Source organism: Centroberyx affinis, unplaced genomic scaffold (genome assembly GCF_046629955.1).
Source record: "Centroberyx affinis isolate AG114_WGS23_722 - 3 ecotype Tasmania unplaced genomic scaffold, CSIRO-AGI_Caff_v1 ptg001038l_1, whole genome shotgun sequence".
Classification (NCBI taxonomy): Eukaryota; Metazoa; Chordata; class Actinopteri; order Beryciformes; family Berycidae; genus Centroberyx; species Centroberyx affinis.
This window is the reverse complement of record NW_027279595.1, coordinates 1-25,621: the sequence shown is the minus strand read 5'-3', so window position 1 is coordinate 25,621 and position 25,621 is coordinate 1. Positions and strand designations below refer to the sequence as shown.

General features: G+C 42.5%; 1 protein-coding gene across 1 annotated transcript; it reads left to right on the top strand.

The window, feature by feature from the left end:
- Positions 1-8,904: 8,904 nt before the first annotated feature.
- Positions 8,905-24,821, top strand: LOC139647049 (peripheral plasma membrane protein CASK-like; the record flags this gene model as incomplete). The annotated part of the gene is made up of 3 exons (XM_071522868.1): positions 8,905-9,744; positions 19,600-19,712; positions 24,716-24,821. Coding segments are annotated over exons 1-3 (278 nt in total), but the record flags the coding sequence as incomplete, so codon positions are not given.
- Between the last annotated feature and the right edge of the window lie 800 nt (positions 24,822-25,621).

The following is a 25,621-nucleotide window of genomic DNA, read 5'->3' as shown; positions in this document are numbered from 1 at the left end:
CTAAATTAGTTGAGATCGATTTTGCAGATTGACTGCTTTGGTCGAAACTGAACAACATTGACGTCACACCCGCGCATTTTTTGTGCACTTTTTGTTGCCTTGATGATGTCAAGATGTCTCTGTGGGACAACATGCATTGATAACGTTTCTAGTCATTTGACCTCAAAATAGTTGTCTTTACACATAACATTCAGTAAAGTGGTCAAGTTTGATATTCAAATATTTGTATTGGCAATGTAAAAGTGGTAGCGGTGCATCCACAGTACATGTAAAATACATTTTAAAAAGTCTCATTTGTCAGATGGAAAATGTATTGCAGGGTTTGATATTGAAAGAGTGTACCGCATAATAAATGATAAACAAATAAAAACCAGGCAGAAAAAATGTCACCAATCTGAAATTCCTCAAAATGTTTCCACTTACAGGATTGTTCTGCCACAGCATGAATTGAGTCTGTCTGTGTGTGTTTGTCTGCTAATCTCCCTGTCAGTCACACAGCTGCTGTCCTCATTCTGCTTCTGTGAGCTTCCAAAACTTATCTAGTGCTGCTGGTATTGACAGGGTTAACCAAGGTACCAAGGACCAAGGTAACATCTCAGAGGAGGTGCTGTTCATCATGATATTGAGCATTTCACAATATAGTCCACATGAGAAATTTGTCTTTTCACAAACGCCATTCAACACACACACACACACACACACACACACACACACACACATTATTCTAGTTTCAGTCATTTTGTTTGCTGGTTTACAACCACTGAGAAAACCATCAAGCAACTTGTCAAAGAAACTTGTCACTCAACTAAGAACAACAACACTTTTTTAAATTCAGAAACCATAGAACATTAAAAGAATAAAGATTGTGAGTCATTTTCACAATTCTACAGCAACCAACAAGCCTGTTTTGAAAGCACCACAGCAGTCATATTATTGTGACTTCTCATCTGCCTTTTATTTCCCCCACGAGTAGCACTATTACAGTAAATTAACACTGAAAATGATTTTTGCTGAGTGGGTGTTGGGTGTCAGTGAGCCAGCAGCATGAGTTGTCCTTTTTGTGAGAATATTCTTTGTCATTTTCTGCTTTATTCAATAGATCATAGAGATACAGGAAAGATGGGAGAAGATGACATGCAACAAGGGACATGACTGATTCAAACCTAGAACATTGCGAGAGCACAGCAAGATTCCCTCATTTGTCCTTTATGCTTCAATTTGATGGTGTATTTTGAACTGTTGAGTGGAATTACAAGTCAAAAGTGTTGTTCATTTTGTATATTGATATGGTTTAGCGACTACTTCTGTTCTAAATCATATATTACAGCGAAATCTTCTCAGATGGGGTTCCTAAGGTACCCATGATCTAATGCAAATCTATTTAGAGGCCTTTGATATGAAAATGTTTGGGAACCGCTGCCATAAGAGCGCTTTGAATAAAAGCCTGCATCATATTACACAGGGATTTCAGCAAAAAGAATGTTGTCACATTCCTTCAACAGAGTGTCAGGTACTGTAGCATTAACATCTTGGAAGATATTTCAGAAATGGTGGATTCTGTGTGGCATTGTTAATGTGAAAAGTGTAACATGATGTACAAAAGTGTCTTTTAAGGGCTGAGAACCTCAAATGCATGACATTTGAATAATTATCAATATCAATATCTATATATATATTACAATAGTTTTAGGGTACAATATAGATGAATATATCAATATTCATCTATCAATGCAGTATCAGTGCTGTTTATTTGATCTCTGCCTCCATTGTGACGCTTGCTGCCATTTACTGTGGCATCAGTGTGCTGGAATACTGAGGTGTCCCAAAAACATTGTGCACGTTTCTTCTGAATGCACAGCGATAGTAAGAAGTACTACTTGAAATTGGGTTGCCTGTTGGACAATACTTTCTGCAATTTCACACCGACTGATGCACTAAATACATCATGGAGCCTTGGTCAGGCCACTGCTTGACTAAAGTTCGTCATCGAAAGGTAAGTTAGTTTAGTTAGTTCAAAAGGAAAGATGCAATTCTTAAACGGGGCACAAAACAATATTCCACATTGTTTATTTGGACAGCTATGGACTTATAGAGGCCAACAAATAGTTAACAGTTAATTAAAAATATTTAATGAAAAATATCTACTTTTTTAATGTGTGAACTAACATTGAAAATTGTCACGTTTCCTCAGGTAAAAGGCAAGGATCTCCTATGCCTACAAACAGCCTGTGGTGCAAATGCCAGCAAAATCAGCTACAGTGCAGGTCTCCAAGAAAACACAGACAGGTAAGTGTTACATTACACTTAGACTAAATTATATTAGACATTACACTTAATCAAATAACCTCAAATATACTGAACCAGTGTTTGGCAGGCTATATTTCAGCACAAACACAAACAGAGCAGTACTCAAAAGAGCACCAAATGTCTGACCAGAATGGCAGTTGTAGTTCACAACACATTTTGAGTGCTCAACAGTATTACATCGTTGACAAGAAACACAAGGTTTGAACACCAGCTTATGCTGCATTCATATCGTATGGGAAAAACCATCAGAATGACTTGACGACTCTAAGCAACGACTTGGAAGGTTTCACAGCGTTCAAGATTGTTTGAAACCATCAAAGACCACAAATGATTTTTTCTGTAGGTTTTGGTTGCTCCTGATCAGATTTTTCACACTTAACATGCATGCACTTAGAGCGATACATTGGAGTTCATGTTTTACAGCAAACCAAACATTGTACTGTTAACCACTAACCATTAAAATTCCAGCAAGTTGCGGCCTGCCTTGACATTATAAGAGGTTTGATCACAAAATGAATCATCTCATGAAAATCATTCATTTAGCTGTTTTATTTGAATTGAATACATCATTCCCTATGCTTGACTCCAAGTGTTTCCTTGTCGGTAACGTCACAATTTGATTGCCAATCCTCAAATTCTAAAGTAATATTTACGACCTGAAAGCTGACATGAACAGTATTTTCAACTAGTAAGCTCGTATCTACAGTCTTTCCCACAAGACATGAATGCAGCATTAGTGCATAACAGCACCCAAAAAAAAATTCAAATATAATCAGTACATGGGAAACTCTGAGAACCCAATGCATTTAGAACAATGGTGGTAAAGATAGAAATAATAACAAATGCATGGTCTTGTCTATCTTATTTCTCTTTATTGTATGGCATTAACATATTTTCAACCTGACAATCTTCTGCAGAGTGTCCAGCTTTCAAAAAAAGTGTACAGCCTCTACACCAACTGGACCAGGGGAAACATACCACCACTGTGTGTTCTTTCAACCTGAGGAGGTTCCACTACCAAAAAGCCCAGGACCAGCAGACCTCAATGTGTCTGCAAACTGGACAGAAGCAGGAACTCCTCTGCAGCAACAGATATCAGAGAAGAAGTACCCGGATTTATCAAATGCAGGGTTTCCTTCTCTGGACGATGAAACTCCTGGTGTGGATTCCCAGACTCTAAACCTGCTGCCTCATGAGGTTCCACTGCCTCCAAGCCCTCCACCTGCTGAGGTTCCACTTGCTATGAGACAACCCCCCAAGAAGTACCCGAAATTGGCAAATGTAGAGTTTCCTTCTCTGGATGATGACGACTCTTGTGTCAGCCTGTTCCCTCATGAGATTCCACTGCCTCCAAGCCCTCCACCTGCTGAGGCTCCACTTCATATGGGACAGACATCAGAGGAGGACACAAATCTGGCAAATATTGGGTTTACCTCTCTGGATGATGACGATTCTTGTGTCAGCCTGTTGCCTCATGATGTTCCACTGCCTCCAAGCCCTCCACCTGCTGAGGCTCCACTTCATATGAGACAAGCCCCCAAGAAGAAGTACCTGAATTTGCCAAATGTAGGGTTTCCTTCTCTGGATGATGACGATTCTTGTGTCAGCCTGTTGCCTCATGAGATTCCACTGCCTCCAAGCCCTCCACCTGCTGAGGCTCCACTTCATATGGGACAGACGTCGGAGAAGAAGGATGCAAATCTGGCAAATATACGTTTTCCTTCTCTGGACGATGACACTACTAATGTGGTTCCACAGACTCTCAGCTCTCCACCTCATGAGGTTCCAATACTTCCAAGCCCGCTGCCTATTGCAGTTCCACCTTCTATGGGACAGACGCCAGAAAAGAAGTGCCCAAATCTGACAAATATTGGGTTTCCCTCTCTGGACGATGAAGCTCCTAGTGTGAGTCCTCCGCCTCATGAGGTTCCACTGCCTCTCAGCCCTCCGCCTGCTGAGTGTACGCTTCCTAAGGCACAGACTCTGGAGAAGAAGCACCCAAATTTGGCACACATTGTGTTCCCTTCTCTGGGTGCTGAAACTCTCAGTGTGCTTGCCAAGACTCTCAGCCTGCTTCCTCACAAGGTTCTGCTGCCTCCAAGACCACTACCTGCTGAACTTCCACCCATTACTACACAGACTCCTGAGGGGAAGCCTCTCCTGAGAAGCATCTCAGTCCTCCGCGTCAGGCGGTCCACACATCAGAGAAGATGCACCCCAGTTTAACTCAAATAAGGTTTCCTTCTCTGGACAATGAAACATCTAGTGGCCTTTTTATTTTTTTATTTAGTGGTCTCTCTAAGAAATTGCTTTTTTTTTAACATAAAAAAATATTTGCATTCATTTCATGATGTTTTGTCTCTTCTATTCAGTCCATCATTTTTAAAGGTAAAATGTAAAAAAATAAGTTTTCAACATGGTGTTTATTCTGATAAATCCAAAGCATGAAGAAAAACATTAATATCGACAGCTACTCGTCAGAAACACTTTTTTCAGACAAAACATGCCAAGTAGCCGCTTCAGAGAAACACTGGGAGTGTGTTGACTGTGGATCGGAAGGAGGACAGAAGAAAGGCAAGTGCGTGCGCCAGAGCACGTTCCCAAACAGGACAGAGCTCATTATAAATGTATAAATATTTAGCAAACATTTAGCAAACGTTATTCAAACTGTTTATTTTATATCATTTTATACTATACACTGTAAGGTAGGCTACAGGAAATGTGAGGTAAGTCGTACAATGCGGCACCCCTGAAGGGCAAGGTGTAAAAGAATATAAAATGCAGTCAAAGTTTATCTTGTATGTACCTCACATTTCCTGTAGCCTACCTTAATAGAAAGGTTTTGGCTGACACCGCAAACTTTTTTCTTTTTATTGTTGTCCTTAAGGGCTTCCGTAGCATGGCTCTTTGACTTGTTTTTAATAGTTTTTTTAATACAATGGAGTTCTATGGCTACTGGGACATGGCTTTATTGGGCATCGGCTACATGGACGAGACTTGTTAGCGAAACAAATTCATTGCTGATTTTGTTATTTCATAGGATTTTTTGATGGTAAGAAATGCATTAAAAAACACCAGCATTATCCTTTAAGCCAAACTGCATCACAACTCTTGGTGGAAGAAATCTCATGCTCAGGAACAGAGATGCAGCCACAATGTTCAGAAATCCACAGGAGGACGTTAAAAATAATGTTTAATGGTGTAAAAGTCAAAAACAGCATGATGTCTCAGCCATAAAGTCCAGCACCCTAACTCTAGGTGGGTGTCTCTTCTCTTGGGATGTTACCAGTTGTTCTTTTGTTGGCCTCCTGCTTCAGATTTGTTACCCCATTATTAGAGAACTGGGAATGACTGACTTTAGGTAGATACAGATAATGTAATAAATATCAGCACTAAACTACGTTAAGATTGTATAAGATTTATGGCAATTACAGCAGATTACGCTGCTGATGCATGTGATTCATTTTATATAAACATCTATTTGCAAATAATGCTCTGCCTGTCAAAAAGATATATTGTTTTTATATGCTCTTTCTGAGATTATATCAGTCTTATCTCAACACTGTTTTTTCTGCATGTCACTGGTTCTTTTTCCTCTTCTCTGCTTGTCACATTCTCTCTCTGTATCTCTCTCTTTCGCTCTCTCTCTCTCTCTCTCTCTCTCTCTCACACACACACACACACACACAGTCTCTCTCAACATTGGAATGTGATCATCTTCTATGTGCATTGGTCTAAAGTTTGTCCATGATGATTGTTGATTCCAGCTAAATGAAGGAAGAAAGGAGGGAAGGAATAACTAAGAAAGATTTATGTATGGATGCACATTCATAAACTATATATATTATGTGTGTGTGTGTGTGTGCACGCATGTGCATGTGTGTGTTTCACTGTAGCTGCCAGTAACACATGCAACCACCACAACTGCTCCCCTCCCTGTTACCATGGAAACTGCGCTCTTCCCTTTTTTCTCTCAGTGGTGTGGTGCTTCCTCACTTTCATTCTTTCTTTCTTACTTTATTTTTTACTTCCTTTATTTCTCATGTACTTTCCCCCATATTCTCTTCTTCTATCCTTCCATTTGCTTTAAAACTGTATTCTTCTGTCTGTGTAAGCGCGTGTGTGTGTGCGTGTGTGTGTGAGTGTGTGTGTGTGTGTGTGAGTGCGTGTGTTTTCTCAGTCTCTGTGTATTGAACGGCAGGGCGTTCCAAAGCACATACATTGCAATACATATGATGACCACATCATCAGCCAATCAGATCAACAATAGCTGCTCCGGGGCTTCAGCCAATGGGGGAAGCTTCCAGATGATGTGTGAGCAGGAGGGATGCAGCGCCATGGAAACTGCAGCGCATGCCATAAGAGAACAGCGCGCTCTAGTGGCACCACATGCTATTACTGCAGGGAAAGAGTATTGAGCTTCACCTTTGAAACATAAAGGTGAGAGTACAGGTCCACTTACTATTACTGGTTTACTTACTATTACTGGTTAGTACTGGGTGCTACTATTTTACTGAATTTCCAGCTCAGACTTACTGGTTTTTGTTAGTTACTTTGTTTCACCTCTAATGGATTCTGGAGAAAGACCTGGCTGATTTAATTATCATCAAAATTCTCATAAATTAGTAGTTTTAAATCATTATTACAATTCAGATAGGATCAGGTAAGTCACAGAAAATTACACTAAATTGACTTGATTTCCTTTCTGACACTGATTCTAATGGGCATGATGACTTTGATGATTGATTGATGATTTGATGATAATTTTGCCACTTATGTGACAAACCAGCCATATTCCACTGAAGGAGGCCAAGTCAAACCATAAAAGGTATTTGCAAATACTATTTGACACAGCTCTGGATTTAAAAGCCCCATATTATTCAGTATACATGATTTTGTTTTTAAATCTACTATGGCTTAGATAAAGAATAATGTTTTTCATAAGATTTTGCCAGTAAATATAGTTTAGTTAACAGCTGAAACAGAACTGAATTAGTTAAATTCAATTAATTTAACAGTCCTCACAGATTGAAACTTAAATTTAACCACTCAAACAAAACCAAATTTTAACATTTTAATTTTGTCTTCAGTAAACATCTTTGATCATATATGTGTATAAATAGAGGAAAAGTTGAATTCCTATAATGGGGAACTTTTAAGACGCAACCTCACAAGCCACCTTAAGTAAATCGACTTGGTCCTGTTCATACTTTCTGAAATGATATTAACTGATGATTGTATGTAATGTGAAATGTAAATATCAAGCATCTCATTAAAGCATGCTACAGTATCAGTGTTACAATGTTAATTCAGAAACAAATCCTAATATTCACACTGCAATAATTCATGAAAATTAACTGCTAGAGTACGGCTTACTGAAAAATTAATATATGGAGACAATTTTTGGTCCATTAAACAAATTATTCATGACAGAGAAAATGAAAATTGATCAAATTAGATCATTGCTCCATGAAGAGGTGCCTGCTTCATTGTACATTAGATTTTGCTGCTCTCTTCTCCATTACAATCTCAGATGGAATTTAACCTGAGTTTTGTTGTAATTTTGTTAATATTGTGTTGAACTGTATTTCATTAGAATGTCTGCAAGATGTGGGACAGGTTTGAGTTAAGGGGGATTCCTTTAACCGCCTCTAGGGGGCATCACCAACACATCTCAGTGCTTCACCTCCTGTCCTCCCTCACCTGACGACATTTCACCTGTCTCTCTGCACCTGCACCAGAGGAAATCCTGCAGAAAAATGAAATGAAAGGAAATGTACTGCATAGAACAAATCCTGGATGCAGCCCAGGAAATGTTGTTGTCTAAAGCAGGGGTTGCCAGACAGTTTCATGTCAAAACCCCCTAAATAGACACACCTTAGGCCATGAACCCCATTTGATAAGAAACTGTCACCATCTGAGAAGACTTTTGTTATTGGATATGATTTGGTACAGAGCTAGACAACTGTTTATACTTTTAGTGGGGAGTTAACAGCGGGTAGAGTGACACATCTGATCAAAATAGACACGCCTATGTCATTCTCTCAATGTCTTCATTTCAAATGCATGAAATACTACTGAAATTAACTGTTAATTGGTTAATTATTCCTCATTTTGCTGGGGACCCTTTGGAACCTCCTCAAGGACCCCTGGGAATTTGGTAATCACTGAAGGAAAATACAGTCATGCATTTCCATGTCTTCAAATGGAAAATAATGCCTATGGTTGATTTTTCTCTGATGACTGAGAATCAATATATGAGAAACAATTAATCAAAGATGAAGTCATTTTCGTTAGAATAATCTGCCTGTTGCAAGGATCGGAGATGAGAAGAGGAAAGGCTGACGTAAGGTGATGGGTTTGGATGGTCGACGCTTGCGCGGGATACACTGGATGCGACCGAGGAGGAGATTAGGAAACTGCACCTAGATGGACCCGCATTGAACGCCATCTTGGCTCACCCGTCAGTGAAATAACACGGGAGTCTGGGCGCGCTGGAGCGGCCATCCCGGCTCTGGACGGAGCAGTTTCCTGGCCGACAGAGGGAGGAGTCTGGCATTTCTGGAAGTCGAAGGAGCAGCCAGCCAGCATCGGAGGCAGCGTAGAAACTGGAGCAACGGTGGACGAAGGCTGGGCTGTTTGGAATACGATATAATTTCAATATCCAGAAACACGGGCTATATATGCAGTGGAATACTTGTCGTCGAGATGAACGTGAAGGTCTTTCATTTGGGGTCGGGAAGCTGAAGCACTTTTGCAGCCCCGTACGCTTTCCGAGCGGTGGGATAAGCCATCTGTGATACATTGGGTGTGCACAGCGCAATAACGGTGCAAGCCAACCGGCTATTTCCAACGACAGCTAGCTAATATTAACCCAGCTAGCCAACCATTTTAAGAGCCCCGTTAGCTTGCGGTGGAGCGAGCATCTTCTTCGGGGCGGGAGGTGTAGGTGGATGCTACAGAAGGAGTCCGGTATTAGGTGTTATCCAGCAGCAAGATACAACCCCGAGGCATGCAAAGAGGGGTGTTTTTCTGCAAACGAGCGAGGAAATCTCCACGCCCTGGGGTCTGGTCTTGTATTACTATTTAGCTAGCTAGCTGGCTAGCCAGCCTACCGGGAGAGTAGCCGAGGAGAAGGTGGGGCCGCGGAGTGACAGCCGTTGGAAGCCAGCTAATGTGGCTAGCCGGCTAGCTTGGACTCTGAGTAGCCACTGGTTCTCCTGTCATTGACATTGGGGGGGAATTAAAATACCTGGAGTCCGCAGTGTGGCAGTATACCCCTGTCCAGCGAGGAAATACGCTGCCATTGGCCTCACAAAAATCAAAACCTGTGTGGGTGGGATATCTCTAGGAGAGCATCCCCGTTTACCTTTAGACCATGGCGGACGACGACGTGCTGTTCGAGGATGTCTACGAGCTGTGCGAGGTGATTGGGAAGTAAGTAGTGTCATCAAACTCATCCACTTCTCCGTTTGTAGAGTCCTGTTTTTTTGTTCTTTTTTTTTTTGCATTATCCTCACATTTGTGTCACAACGAAGCTGCCTCTGTCTGGATGCTGCTCTCACATTTTAGGCCCATAGGTTTTTCAAGGGGAAAGTTCACTGTGGATGTGTGAGGTGAGGTCTCTTTTCCAAGCACGGCGACCCTTTAGCCTCACATGGGGAATCATAGCATTACGCATTATTTCATGATGCATTCAGAGGCAGGGGTTTTGTGCCTGACATCATGACCTCTGTGCAGGAATATAAATTTACAAGGCTGAGTAGAAGCCTGTGTAAGCAATTTTTTGGGGGTACAGGCTGAAAATGTGGATTGGCCCTGATATTCTTGCACCATGTTTTAATGAAGCTCTGCAAGTTTTCACTATATGTCTGCACCAAGACAAATTCCTGGAAATGTATTGTTCTTGGTGATTAAAGGGATTCCTATTCTGATTCTGAGCAGAGGCTGACTGCTAAACCAATGCATATAACAACAGCTAAAGGAGGGTATGTGTTCGAAAGATGGGTGAGGGTTAGTAAGTTAAGGAATCATATGGTTGCATGTCAAGAATTGCCTGCAGACCGGATTTTCTCTCTCTCTCAATCCCCTCTGTTTGACAGCAACCATATCTGCTTACAGGAACAGACAGACAGGGCCAGGCCGGCCAAACCAGCAGTAGAGCTGTAGGAGGAAGCATACGTTTTATGATACAACTGTGCTGTGGCTTTTCAAGAAACAGACATATGCACATTCAAACCACAAGATACGAAGCTAAAAGGTGCTGAGACTGTTATTCCTGTTAGGGAGTCTTTACCACAACAGCCACCTACAATCACTGCCTGGGCGCAGACCCTCCACATGCCTTTATTTTTTTAACCAGCTCCAATGAAAAACTGCATGTATGTTATTTTATCCTGCCATTTTACTTCTGTGAGGTCAAACGCTCCCCCCTTTGCTCCTTCTGGAAGTGAAGCAGGAAGGCTGTCCCGTCACAGCAGCAGCAGCACTGGGCTACTACCAGCCTGTTCCCCTCCCCCTCCAAGATTCACTCTCTGGAGGTCTGAGGGTCCATTAAGTTTGTTCTAGGGAAAGAGACACACTCTCTCCAGGCCCCCAGGCCCTGCTCTTTATCCTGAGACATCCCTGTTGCCCTGGTTACTAATTGATGGTTGGTCCAGGACCAGTGAGTCTAGCCTGGAGTCCCAATATTGGGTAGTAGGCGCCACTGGTCAGAGCTGGTCCTGAAACAGTGAATGACAGTCCAACTACCATTTTGTATGGTTTTAATTGACTGTACAAATCAATTTGGTCAGTAAATAAAGCAAAGTGGTCGGATAATTTTTGAATCCACTGGTCAGTGTGGTTGATGGATGAAAAGGTAAATTTTCCCATTTTGGTTTACATTGGCAGATGCCAGGCCTAGGTCAAATAGTATTTGAAAATGTATGGTTTGTTTTAGCTGCTTTAGATGTCAGATGGGTGGAGTTTGCCATATAAGCAATACAATGGATGCAGTAAAATGAGTGTGCACAGCTACCTGACAATGTCTCTTCTATGATTGTCAACTTACCTGACACTATCTGAATAGTCAGGGTGCAGTAAACCCCACCCATCTGGTACTCTGTGCAGGCAAAAACAAACGCTGAGAACTACTTAAATAATATTTGAGAGTCTGTTTGAGAGAGAGTTTTTAATCAGTACAAACGTAACAACTCTGTTAGTATGGTCACACAGGGATCGTTTCACCTCAGACATTGCAGTCCAGACTGGTCAGTACAAGAGAATACCCTGTATTACATAAGAGAAGAAAAGTATTATGAAATAATGTACTCAACTTATCTGGAGCATATCTAAGCTTCAGTAAAGTAGCCAAATACCAAATATGTCACAGAAAAGACCAGAGTATCCTTCTTATCCCTCAAGTCCTTTTGTGAAACTGCAGTTGATGGATAAAGTACGTTGAGTCCTGGTGTCTTGGGATATGTTGCAGGAAAAAGGGGGGATCATTTTTCCTCCACCCTGAGGTGGGAGGGGAAGGGAGGCTGAGGAAGATCAATGGAGACAAGTGGAGTTGGGAATGGGATGGCCCTGAGGCTAAGGATATAAATAATGCCAGCAGACATTGACTGCAGCACTCTACCATCACCCGTCGTGTTTTTAACCTCTGGTGTTACTGTCAGCACACGGGTAGGGAGTAGCCAAGATGCCAGTCACCCCAAGAAACCGTTGGTGGACATTCCCGCTCCTACGTTCAGCCCAAGTAGGTTTTGTACTAGAGACCAGGCAATTTTGTTGTGTAAGGGGGCAGCCAGACAAAATGGATTGAAAGCAGCATGATAGTCTGGCCATCCTATTTAAAGGGATTGACAATACTGGTGTTGGTAAGTGAATGAATGAACTTTATTTATATAGCACCTTTCATGCACAGAATGCAGTTCAAAGTGCTTTAAAATTCAGCAGCAAGTTTAAAACACACATACACAAGAAAAAGGAAGAAGACCAAAACAATGGGTGTTACTATTAATAATATAGCATTTAAAACAATTTCTTTGGAAAGAAGAAAGGCCTCCTTCAGGGTGTCATTAGCGCGGTTTGCCATCTTCTGCTTTCCTGAATGAACTGGAGGAAGGCTTCCTTGATTCTATTGGCTGAAGGGATGATGACAAATCTGTGACATATCTGTCTGCTCCAAAATGTTCAACCAGCTTGAAACTTCTTTTGGCCAAAATGGATAAATATCAGGCACTGAGACGGATGCTTCATCAGTCCTGTCCAATAAACAAACACTCCTCATTGAAAAGTACTGGACATAAACCTGGCTGACAGCTAATAATTGGATTGTCCTTTTTTACTTATTGGCATACAACGTTACTGTTCTGTCGTACTGATTTGTCACATTATTGGATGATCTTGGTGCTTTTGTGTGGACGCATGTCTCTTGCTGATCTTTGACCTCAGCTCCTTGCTAACATGTACTTAAAACCAATTATCGGCCCCCTCCCTCCTTCAGTCTTCTATTGTTGTCCAGAGGACTCCTCTATTATTGTCCCTGATCGGCTTGTGTCAGAGAGGAGCAGCCAGGCTGGGTGGGATTGGGAGCAGTGGGGATGCCATCATGTCCAGTAACCATCAACTCAGAGAGCCATGTTCCGAGTGATTTCGACTAAAAGATGGTCAGTAAGTGGATGGGAATTTTTTTTTTATGTCTGAGATTATGTTCAGTATATTGACAGTAATTTGATCCTATCTTCTTAATAGTGTCTTGATTAGCTTTGCTTTTGAGCACAACTACTCTCAATGTTTGCATAGCTCTTGGTAAATAAATGTGTAACATGATGATGCAGTATTGTCAGTACCTAGCCATTGAGTTTAGACTGAGTTAAAGCAATATTAATGCACACAGAAACGCAGGCATAAGCTGCTCGTCCACCGGGTTTTTCTTGTTACAGTGCTGACTTATTGTTGTCATTATTTTCGATGGAAAGATTGTACTGTTACACATTCCTGACAGTACTGAGAGCTTAGCGTGGTTTTAGAACTTTAGGAACTTTTAGGAAACGAGAGTCCTGCTTCATCAGGTTTTCAATAGTTGCATGGCAACAGCAATAGCTGCAAGTGTCTGTATAGCATCGGTAGCTAAAAGGAGACAGACAGTGGTGGGCACAGGGCCTATGTCCTGTGTTTTTCTCAGCTTGTGCATGTAAATGATCAGTCAACTCCCCTGTGGTTAGACTAACCGTATGTCAACAACAGAAGATCAGACAGGTCAGGTGTCATTTCGACTTCTGAGTGGGTTAGCGTCAATGAAAGACGACACTGGCTATTGAACAGACTTAGGTGGTGCACGCCTGGCTCATTATGTGCCCGTTGTCTGTCGTCTACATAGTAAATATATGAACAACAAAATGCAGTAACCACAGGCCTATTTTGGTCTTTTTAGGTTTAGTTGAAGGGTTGGCAAGGCGCTGGGGTAATTTAATCCATTTCTGTCTATAATGATTCTGTTTGAATAGGACTTATGTTGTGGAGGAGCGCTACTGGAGTCACTGTGCTCTTTATTCCAGCTCTGGGGTGCTCATTAGAGTCAAGAAGGATATTGGGATGTGGTGCTCACTCTGAACCAGTGAAGTGATCAGTCCTCTGGCTCATTCTGGGTTGGATAATTAAATTGCCTGGGTGACATTTAATTCTTAAATTATCATTGATCTTTTTGCAGTTTTTGTCTAGGCCTAATCATAGTTTCTCCCCAAACAGTTGTAAGCTAAAGCATACAGCTTTGTTACTGAAGAGGCTAAAATCTTACACAAACTCATGTTTTGCTACAAGAAGGCCAAATTGCTTAGCCACCAGTAGGGTTTGCTCTAGTTTGTCTCTCATTTAAGCAAGGGAGAAGTTGCCATCTTAGTGGCTTCGAGCAATTTTAACTAGCAAATTAGATAAATCCCACTTATTTAGGAGAGTTTAGATATTATCTTTTCTGATCCATTTAGCCCTCATCATAGAGGCAGATTTGTCAGATATGTGTGTGGAGTGTGTATTTGCAATTTGGAATTGGCCACAGGCCAAGGGTAGAGATATTGGGTAGTGATTATTCAACTGGCAGAATGCTGCCTAAAGAGCACTATCCTGAGCACTACAATAGATATTGACCATTTTAGTCTTGGTATATTGTTATGAAGAACGTTGTAATCTTTAAAAACCCATCTTCATGATTTTAAATTCAGTTTGAACGGTTGGCAAATCACCTTAAAAGTACAGTTAATTCACTAAGAACATCTTTGTCTTAATATTCACAAACATTACTGGTTTCATGCACACCTTTACTCCATCTAGCTCCTGTCTTGATGACTATGAGTAGGCTATATGCTATCCATTCACACGACAGCTTTGATTGACAAGTTGACTGCCAATCACACTGGAGGTGACTACGCATGTAAAATGTAAACAGTGTTGGACAGATGCTATGAAAGATTATGAAAGTTAACATTACCTGTGATTAAAAAGGGGTGGATTCTTGCAGATAGTTGCTTATTTGAGTTGATTAAAGGAATGACATCACATGTCAACCCAGCCAACTTGGAAAACTTAATGTGTCGAGTCAAATTCAGAATGCAGTCCACTGCATAGGAACGCTGAATCTAAACAGCAGTCTGTTACTTGCCAATTAAATACTCAAGCTCACTGTAAATTTTCCTCTTAGGCTTAGCAGGTTGACATCTTGGTATTATACAATGACGACTATCCACCACGTTGGAGTAGTGATTTTGGCAGTACACAAAACTCATTTGCTTCTCACAAGTAACTATGTAGCTTGCAACCGCAGCAGACTGATTACACTTGTGTGGTGAGAAGGAGGGTGGTGTGTTTGCTGGGACTAGGAAAGGTGGGACCAAATTCAATCAATGATATTTACTGTAATACTAGAATTTCACCCAATTCTTTTTCACCCAAGCACGCCATTTTTGGGTCACACATTGGTTGCTTATTTCAAATATCACAAACCCTGATTTTAAAATTGTGCTTTTCAATGGAATGGGCCTTTAAAATCATAGTAAATTGTCAATCTAACCACATTTGGGCAGCAGGATGTTCTAGTTGTTAGAGAGACCGTCCTTCACCCGGAAGACCCAGGGTTCAAGCCCCCATGCTGGCAAGCATCCTCCCTGCTGAAGCGTCCTTGAGCAAGACACTGAATCCCTACCAGCTCCAGGACTGTTGTAGCTGATTCTGACCTCTGACCTCCCTGTGGAGGAGAGGAAGCGAACAGAGAATTTCCCTACTGCGATCAATAAAGTATCACATTATTGCATATGGCATCGTCCCATCAGTTTTGTAGAGGAAGATATCAATAGATAGGCTGTCATTTTAGTGTCATTAAATAGCATTGTGAAAACCTGGGTCTTGTGATCTTTTCAGGGGTCCTGTATATTTAGCACACTGTGGACAAAGCAAGGGGTCTTTTCATGCTGTCTACCAGGCTGTGGCATGGGTATCAAATGGTGTGGAGTGAGGCTGTTCTTTGTCTTGTATTCTACAATATGTTTCTTATATCTGTATCTGTCTGTGGTTTCCCACACATTCTCCAGTCTGGAATGATTTCCACTGTATCACCTGTCTTTAATTGTTGCTTTCACAAGACTGCTTCCTGTCTTTCCTTTCAACTTTCCTCCACGTGTGCGTGCTCCTCTCAGCTGCCCACATGCAGCAGATCAATAGTTTTGAATGGATTGTGTAAGGTTAAAGCTTTTGGAAGATCTTGGCTAATTGGTTCCTCTTTCAGATTACACAAGTTTGAATGGGACCTAACATCCAACAAGGCCAGACTCTTCAGGGGGTTTAAACAAAACTGGATCCTCTTCTGGCTTATCTAGCAAAAAAGGATTTATTGCCAAAGCTCAAGAACATCCTGAGGGTATCTCTACTGTGAATTTCAGAATACTAATTTCCCTTCGAATATTCAAAGCGTTGTTTCCCTAATTTGCATAAGGAAATACTTTGGATTGAAGTATTGTCGCCCAGACATGCACAGACTATAGTTGAGCAACACTGAACTTCGAACTTGCTTAATTACCAGTATTACACTTAAGAGCAGTTTGGGTGATAGGGGAAACCAAGCGGCATCTATGCTGAATTCTATTTTTTCACTTTTGTGTAACATTCATTCATTCATACTTTTCAGAGCACATACTTTTGTGGATCCATAGCCATCACCACTCACTCAGTTTTGTTTTAAAAACTCTCTGAAATAGCCATCACCACTCACTCAGTTTTGTTTTAGAAACTCTCTGAAATAGGTTAATATTACTCACACATATTGTCATGTACTTTGCAAATTAGGCCCAGGTAATACAGTTTCCCTTTGTGGTCAGGGCCATGCTTTGCAAAAGGGCAAATTACCTCTTGTATTTTAAGTATTTGTGTGGAAAGCTATGAAAATAGAGCTGAATGCTGGTGGTGATTGAGAATCCCCATGGCAGCTCCTGGACTCCTGTGCAGGTGCGTTTGCTAAAAAGTGAAAATGACCCACTGAAGTGAAATGCTGCTTAAGCAAAGATGGTTGCTCTCAGGAGAGCAGTACTGGTGATACTGGTGAGTCAGTTTGGGACTAGATGTGTCCTGCCCCTGTTGGGGAGAAAAGAAAAGACCTGAAGAGGGAGTTTGGCTGATAGCCAGCATGGATATAAAAGAACCTAACATCCAGTCTTTGGTTTATATTGACCAAAGAGTAGAAATCAGCCAAGAGGCGATCTGTGAAGATTGCCACTTAGGACAAATGTTTGATGACTGCCGCTGTCGGATGTGAGCTATGTGTGGGTGTTTTATATGAGCCCACTCAGCACAGCTGTGGTGATGTCATCACAGCATGCCGCCTCTCCCCCTGCCCCCGGAGACACACACTCACTCACAAAGACTCACCCACAAACACTCACTTACAATGCATATGTGATAGCTACATGGCTGAATGGTCATTTTATTTTTTTATTCCAGATGCTGAGATGAACAGCATTTCAGTGTTATAAATTGAATACCAACCCCCACCCCACCCCCTTGCAAAACACAACTCCGGTAGAAACATCCCCATCCGTGAATTGATTTTCAATGCTGCTCCCTGGAATTGACAGCCAAGATTACAAATGGGGTTGATGCTTAAAATCTGGCAGGTTCGCCCAACCTCACCTCATTGCTTAATGGCGGTAATGAGAGTTTTATTGACACGCATTAGACCGGTCCCAAGATGGCCGTACCCTCACTGCCTCCCCCTCTGTCATTTGTATTCTAGTGTTTGAATCCCTTCAAGCCTTTCGACCAAAACCTTCCCCACTCAAATTATTAGATTGTTAGGTTTGAACAAGGTGGCAGGAGCTCCACCCACCACCCCTCCACCCCCATCTCGCTTTTCCCACACTGTGTTTTTTTTAATGGGAAACGCAGCTGCTGTAGGGCATCAAGCCGGGAGGGCAAAGGTCAGCGGGGTTGATTTTCAGACAGTCCTCTGTAGGATCCCTGTGGGACTCCCCAGGGAATAGTTCTGTTTAACGGTTGCCTCTGCCCACAGCGTGCACATAATGCCTGCATTCCCGCTTGGATGGGTTAATCATTATAGCAGAGGTGAGAGACGGACGTGTAAGCGAGTTGAGTGCTGCCCCAAACCCCCAACACGCACAGTCGCTAGAACTGGTTAGTTGTTAGTCTGTTGGTTTGACACTGACTTTACTAGGCGAGTTGACTCATTCGCAAAATTCAATTAAATCAAGACACCACTTTGCTTTTGCAATATGGGTGTTATTTTGTGTGTGTGTGTTTGTGTCTCCAGTGGCATTGGTTCCGCCTCTGAGGATTGTAGACTTAGGAGATTCAGAGACAGCTGTACAATGGCAGGGGTGTGTGTGTGCATGTGCGTGTGTGTGTATGTAAGCCTCTGTGGGCATAGGAGACGGACAGAAAATGTGCAAATGTGTAGGCGTTGAGTGTGTTTTTCCGCCACATTGCTACTGATTTAATCTCATACTTGGTGTTTGGTCACAAATTGAGAAAAAATTGTCAAATGCATCCACCCGACTGTAAGGAAATACAAGCCAGTTTCCACATTGACTCAACCCATGCTTATGTGTGAAGTAGGCTACATGCCACTTGGTGTGGCTGTGAGGGTGTTTACATATTCACAGACCTGTGTTTAGTGTTACTTGCAAGTAATTCTTAGCATTTGTTTTCACCTGCTTGGTGTAACAAATGGGTGGGCAAAACGTTTTGACAATGCTAAATTTATGTGACAGATTAGATACGATTAGATTAGATTCGTCCTGTTGTGGCAAACCCCATCCATCTGGTACTCCAAGTAGGTTTAAGGGGCATTAAGTAATTTATGACTTTTATCAACCACTATCGGCGACCAAGGAATTGCAACATTTTCACAATAGAATGAGTAAACTAGTTAATTCGAGCAGAGATCCAATAGAAGAGGTCATATATCACAGTGCAATATAGTACTGATTTGTCATTTGCTTTTTGGCTTGAGAACGATTTGTGTTGCGACGCCACTCACTCACTCGTTGCACGGTCCTCCATCTTTGAACAATTGAAAACGCAAGGAGGTCGTTTCCAAAACAGAGAGTACAGGCTGGAAAATTAGTTCTTGAAAGCCAGGAATCTCAGCAGCCGGCAAAGCAATCGTTGACTTTGTTCACCGATATTGATCAACAACCCTATCAAACCCCTGCAGTTATGGTATGGTCATTTTGTGCTGTGGGACAGTAAAATCTTACCTAATGCACCTTTAAAACAAAAGCAGAGAATTATTTGCATCTTGTTTGACACAGGCCTGGAAATACATGCCTCAGAGCTTCCAGATGCCAAAACCCACTGCAGTCGTATCAGGAAACACAAGCTTGCCAAGTCCGCCACCTCCTTTGCCCAAAACCACCCGTCTAGGCTCGGTCTCCCCACCTCAGGTCTCTGTAACATAGCTTTTATTTTAGCTTTTACAGCTGTGCTGCCCTTCACTGCTCTGTAATTCCCACTGGCACGGACACGGAGGCCACACTGCGTCCCTAACCGCCCACTGTAAATCCAGAATACCCTCAAAAATATCGCTAGCCGCAGTTCTGCCCATTGCACTTGGCTGGTGTGTGTGAGAGTGTGTGAGTGTGTGTTTCAGGAAGGTGGCTGGGATGAGTGCTGACTGAAGCTAGGGTAGTTCCTCTGCTCCTGTCACTGTTGTGAATATGCATACACGTGAGAAGCTTGTGTACAACAGTATGTGTGTGACTAACACAGTGTGTGTGTGTGTGTGTGTGTGTGTGTGTGTTGCAGGGGTCCTTTCAGCGTGGTGAGGCGCTGCATCAACAGGGACACGGGCCAGCAGTTTGCCGTGAAGATCGTCGATGTGGCCAGCTTCACCTCCAGCCCCGGCCTCAGCACAGAAGGTAAGGAACACAGTAGAACCGGGCTGAACAGTAGCTGCAAATTACTTCTAATGCTTGTTTTGCTATGCTTGGAGTACCAGATGGGTGGGGTTAACAGAAACAGGAAAAGCCAGATAATGGTAAGGTAAGGTGTCACAGAGAAGTATACGTTAAAACATGCTTATACTTCTGAGCCAACCTCTTTTTTTTTGTCCTATGTGGTAAACCCCACCCACTTGGTTCTCCCAGTGGGGTAAAACAAACGTCGGGAATCATTTGCAAATACTGTGTGACCCAGGTCTCAAACACACACACACACACACACACACACACACACACTGGTATGGCATGGTCTTAACACAAATAAACAAGGCAAGTCACACATACCCAGATGAATAATATGCCCTAATTATGTGTGTGTTATGTGTGCGTGTGTGTGTGTTTGTGAGTGTGTATCTGTGCGTGTGTGTGTATTGGTTAGGTCGTGTTGGTGAGTGTGTGTGAGGTATTGATGCATGGCATGTCTCACCATGTGGTTTTGTGCTGTGTCATGCTGGGTTGTGTGTGTGTATGTGTGTGTGTGTGTGTGTGTGTGAGAGAGAGAGATAGAGAGAGAGAGAGGAGACAGAGCATAGGTGTGTGTGTCGTGTGTGTGTGTGTGTGTGTGTGTGTGTGTGTGTGTGTGTTGGTGCTAGTTTTGGCGTTCACCATGTGCCATCTGCGAGTCCCCAGTCAGAGATTAGTCTGGCAGCCAAGAACAGCAGACAAGGAAATGAACCAAGGGAAGAGAAACACAGAAAAGGAGGAGCTCTACACCAGTGTTTCCCAAACCAAGGTCTAGGACCTAAATTATCTCTGGCATTACTATGTTTTCATGACCCTCAGACTAAATTTATTCACCTGAAAGCATATACCACCCACCAAAAAACATCTCACTGTTTTTCTTCCCCTTAGAAGTGGTTGTTGTGGTGTTGCTATCCACCTCAGTGTCATATTTAGCCCTGTGGTCGGCTGCACCAAGCATGCTAACACTGGCTTCCCTGCAATATGGTCTATGGCAAGAATCTCCCCCCTGCTAGCTTTGTTTTTGTTTTTTTTTAAAAAAGGCACACAAAGGATGTGGAAGTCTAAATAAATAATGGCTAGTGCTTATAGTTATTGAAAAATTCCTGCAGTAGAAATGTATATAAACGGTCAAGACTACAAAAGTATTTTCATGACAGTGAAGTGCCGGCATAAAAGTGAGGGTAAAAGCTATAATTTCAAATATAATTTCATAAAATGCACATTATGCACACAACTGTCTGCTATGAGCTACAGGAGAAGTCATTTTCATTCTTTTTGATAGTGTTGTTATTGGGCTATTTTTCAGAAACCTAGCCAGTAGGGAGATTCTTGATAATGCAGACAATTTGGGGAAGCTAATTGTCAGCACATCATGTAGCTACCGACCACTGGGAGAAACAAGTTAACAGTGGCTGTGTGTACATGTGCACAGTATTCCACATGCTGGCTCATATCCTGGTTAATGTCTTAATATGCGGGATAGGCTGTTTGTATGCAGCTTTAATGACACACTCTCGAATATCCATGTGAACGTAAATACACTGAATTTATTCCTGTCTGTGTTCTTCTGCCAATGTTTTAGCCAGTGAAAGGAGGAACATTACTTTCTAATATCACTTTCTAGCATCACCATCCTCAAGGTGACATAGGGGACATGTAGGTGACATAACCCTCTAAGGTCTTGTGCTGAAAATGTTTAAAACCCCCTGATCTGTCTCTCCCAAGCCCCCGTGCATATAAATCGCAGTTGGATTAGGGTAAGCGTGGAGGAGTTTGTTTGTTTTTTTCTTCCCCCACCCATATTTCTGACATTTTGAAAAGTCACGAGAGAGGAAAGGAGCAAGTGGCCACACAAGGTGCCAAGGTAGAGAACTGGAGCGCGGCCAGATTTGCAGAGTGGTTTCCTGAGACCACATACCTCGGCTTATTAAGAAAGAGTCTGGCTCAGCACAAATGTGAGAGAGAAAGGAGAAAAGAAGGCAGAAACTACATGCTGGACTGAGCTACAGCTGAGTAACAAGCATTTGTAGTTCTATATGTGTGTGTGTGTGTGTGTGTGTGTGTGTGTGTGTGTGTGAGTAAGCGTTAGAAGGACAAAAGATTGATAGCATAATTAAGAGTTTGGGAGTGTTGAGTAAAAGCAGCAGAATGAGTGAGTCACTGGATTTCTAAAATAACTTAATAAGGATGGATGGAGAGAATGAAATAGCAAGCGCACTCAATCAACATTAGAGCTTTAGTGGTATCTAATTTTCAAGAGAAGAGATAGAATAGCGCAATTTGCAGTTTTGTGAGTTAAATATATAGTATTGCAAGTATATATATATATATATATATATATATATATAGATGGTAAACGCCTCCACTCAATGAGAAGTTCTTGGACAAACTAACTCCAGTTCATGGCCAACGCATTTTCAATAAGCTGGCTCTGTCCGAGAGTCATGAAACATGCACTGGATACAGCTGACAAGATATTTTTTTCCCCAAGCTATCAAGTAACATAAGTTCAGTGCAAAATTATTTTATCGTTCGCATCACAAGTAGGCCTACTCAAGCCTAGCTTTCCCATTTAGGAATTGGTTTGGAACGGGCCCAAAGAACGGCGTTGATTTCAGCGAGATTGCTCTAGTCTTCTCCGGCCCCCCCCCCCCCCCCAATCCATCTGAGCGGTTTCCCCATCGCCGTCCGGATACTGGGCAGCATTGTTGAGTTCAAGAATAGATTTCCCGATGAGACGGGACCGAGAACGAGCATAAAGAGAAAAGGAGAGGAATAATGAAAGAGCAGGAAGAAGAGAATGGGGGCTCTGTAGTAGGGACACAGCGTCGTTTCTGTGTGTTGCATAATGATACTGGTCTGTCACGACACGATGAGCACACACACCCACACACACACACACACACACAGACACACACACACACACACACGCGGAGATCAGTAGACTTGCAGATGGGGAGTGGAGTGTGTAAATGAGGTTTTTATGGAGAGAGGAGCTCAACAACAGCTCATTGTGTCTGTCAACCTGGCTCAGCAGTCTGTCTCTCCATCTGACCGCTTGTCTCGCTACTTGTTTGTCATTCTATCTATTATTCCGCGTTTCCTTTCCTTTAAAGAAGCAAGTCAGTCCCTCTTTTTTTTTTTCTTCTCCCCCTTAGTATTTCCTTTACAGTCAGAAGACGGCAGAGCTGCAGAGCCGTCTTGCCGGATTGTGGATGCGGTGATAATGAGAGGGAGGATGTTGATGAGGATGATCCAGATGTGAGCAATATGATGTCTTTTCAATAGCACAGGAGACATGGGAGGATTCAATTGGAGGCTAGTGTGTTGCCTGTACAGCATCTCAGTCTTTCTGTTAGATACCGCTTTGCTATCTTGCTTATCTGTCTGCACAGGCTGTCAGAACTCACCTTGCTCTCTCAGAGGATCTTTGAAGAATGGCCTCCTTGTGCGTGTGTGTGTTTGTGTGCGTGTGTCTGTGTGTGGAGACCAAATAAAGTGCTCCACACCTCCCTCTGGTGGTGCAGTGGAGGCATGGCAGGTACGGTCGGGGCAGGTGTGAGAGGAGGACAGAGCGCACTGGGTGGCGTGCTGTGCGTGTCCTGATCGGTTTTCATCTCCTTAACTCGCGACCGAGGAGGGACGTGAGAGGATTGAACAAACCGCCGGGCCAACCGCAAATGAGGATCTCGGGCCGAGGCGCCGCCGTCTAGACTTCCCAAATGAACCTCGGGGAGTTTTCTCACACTCGGGTCATTCGGTTTGAGCCGAACGCACGGTGTACGCCAGCGCGTGCGTGCTCGGCGCGTTCTCAGCACGCCGCCTCCCGCCCCCATCTAAACCCCCCCCCCCCCCCCTCTCCAAAAAAGAAACAACTTAAAGGCGCGTGCCATTCGTCCACTCTGAGCAAGGCAGGTGTTGCAGCTCCCAAGTTTTGTTGTGATTGTCCTTGTGATGGGTGTGGATGTGATGATAATGAGAGAGAAGATGATCCAGATGTGCGCGTATTACATTTTCTCTCTCTTTCTGTCTCCCCTTCTGTCCACCTTCATCAGTTGAAATTTGTCCTCATGAAAGCATTCTGTGCATTAATAATTCTTCTTATGAGAACTTCCCACCACATCTGTTCATAGCACTCCATATTATATTTGGGGGGAAATAGCACAAGTTCATACTAGTTCTTCAGTGCCTAAAATAAATGTATTCTACTTAGTAAATTATAATGGAGCACATGTGCAACTTGAAATTAAACATAAGGATGGATAGTAGCAATGGAAGACTTTCCTTCCAAAATATCCGACAGATCCATTTGGGGGTGGGAAAGTGACAACTACTACAAAACGATTTGGAGCTAAAAACTAAAAACACTGATGCTATGTTTCAAAGGATAAATAAATGAAGCCCGCTTTTACAGACTGGATCCTTTACATTTTATGGGAATTGATGAACTTAAGGTTTTTCCCAAAATGGATACAATTTCACAGATCATGCCCCTATTGAGGCTGTATTTTTTCAATTTAGGTTCATATGTGCATCTAAAGTACTGGAAGTCTTTCCACTGGCATTTGTAAATTTATGAAATTAGGTTATTACAGGTAACTCTGTACTAACACTAAACAATACATGTAAAACTAGAAAAAAGAAATAAAAAAGTTAAAAAACTGAAAGTGCTGCCTCCAACTAACTGTAATCACATGAACACGTGTGTCTTTTGACTACTGCCTTCCTGTGGGTGTTCTGTATTGCCTACACGCTGACACATTCTGTTGAAATGGCAAAACTAAACTAAAACTGAGTATATATGGGGGAAAAAATAAACACCAAAACCAACAAGCACCCTATGAAAAAGAAACAGGGACTGAACTATAATTACCTTGGTATGAGATGCTAATTGTTAGTGTGAATCATGTCTCACTGTGTCCCTGTGTAATTTCTATCTCCCTGCCTGTCAATCCCAGACCTGAAGCGGGAGGCCAGTATCTGCCACATGCTGAAACACCCCCACATCGTGGAGCTGCTGGAGACCTACAGCTCCGATGGCATGCTCTACATGGTCTTCGAGTTGTAAGTCTGTGCTGCAGAAGCTGTATGTCGTAATGTGAATGTAATCAGACATGTAAGCACTGTTATTTGGATATGGTCCTGTGTGTGTGTGTGTGTGTGTGTGTGTAGTCCCAACCAGGGCAGGAAACGACTTCTTCTTCCACCAGCCACAGCAGCAGATCAGTTCCCAAACACACAGGGCCACTAGCACTATTTTACCAGCTTAATATGATTTTCAGAGTAGAAAATAACTTGTAGATGATGGTTGGTTACCTGCTGAAGTGGCTGGAAGAGAAGGCAAACTTAACAGCCGCAGTCTAAATTTACCAGCAGTTGGCTGGTGCCTGGTGGTAATTTCACACCCCGTCACTAACACTAACAGCTCCCTCATTTCAATAATTACAGTATTATTAGGGGCTTGACAGCAGCAAATCTAATGTGTGGTAAGTTATGAGTCGTTGAAGAGGAAGCTCAGAACCCGTTTACATTGATATTTATCTTTTATATTTCTTAAGATGCATCCAAACTCAACAATCTCGCCAAAGGTATTAAGTCGAGTAGGGTTGGGCGATGTCTACCAAATTGGCATATGACGATGTCCACAGTGAAACATCGTGATGGACGATGACATAGTTGTGTGTGTGTGTGGGGGGGGGGGTGGGGGTGGGGGATTTTATAGACGAACAAGAAAAGATCTTCCATATGTCCGTAATGAAACGGATATACTTTCTTTTATACTTTTTGCATGTATGTAGCCTATGTTGGATATTAATTACTATTTCCTCCCTATAGCCTACTTTTCCTCCCTATAGCCTAGCCTA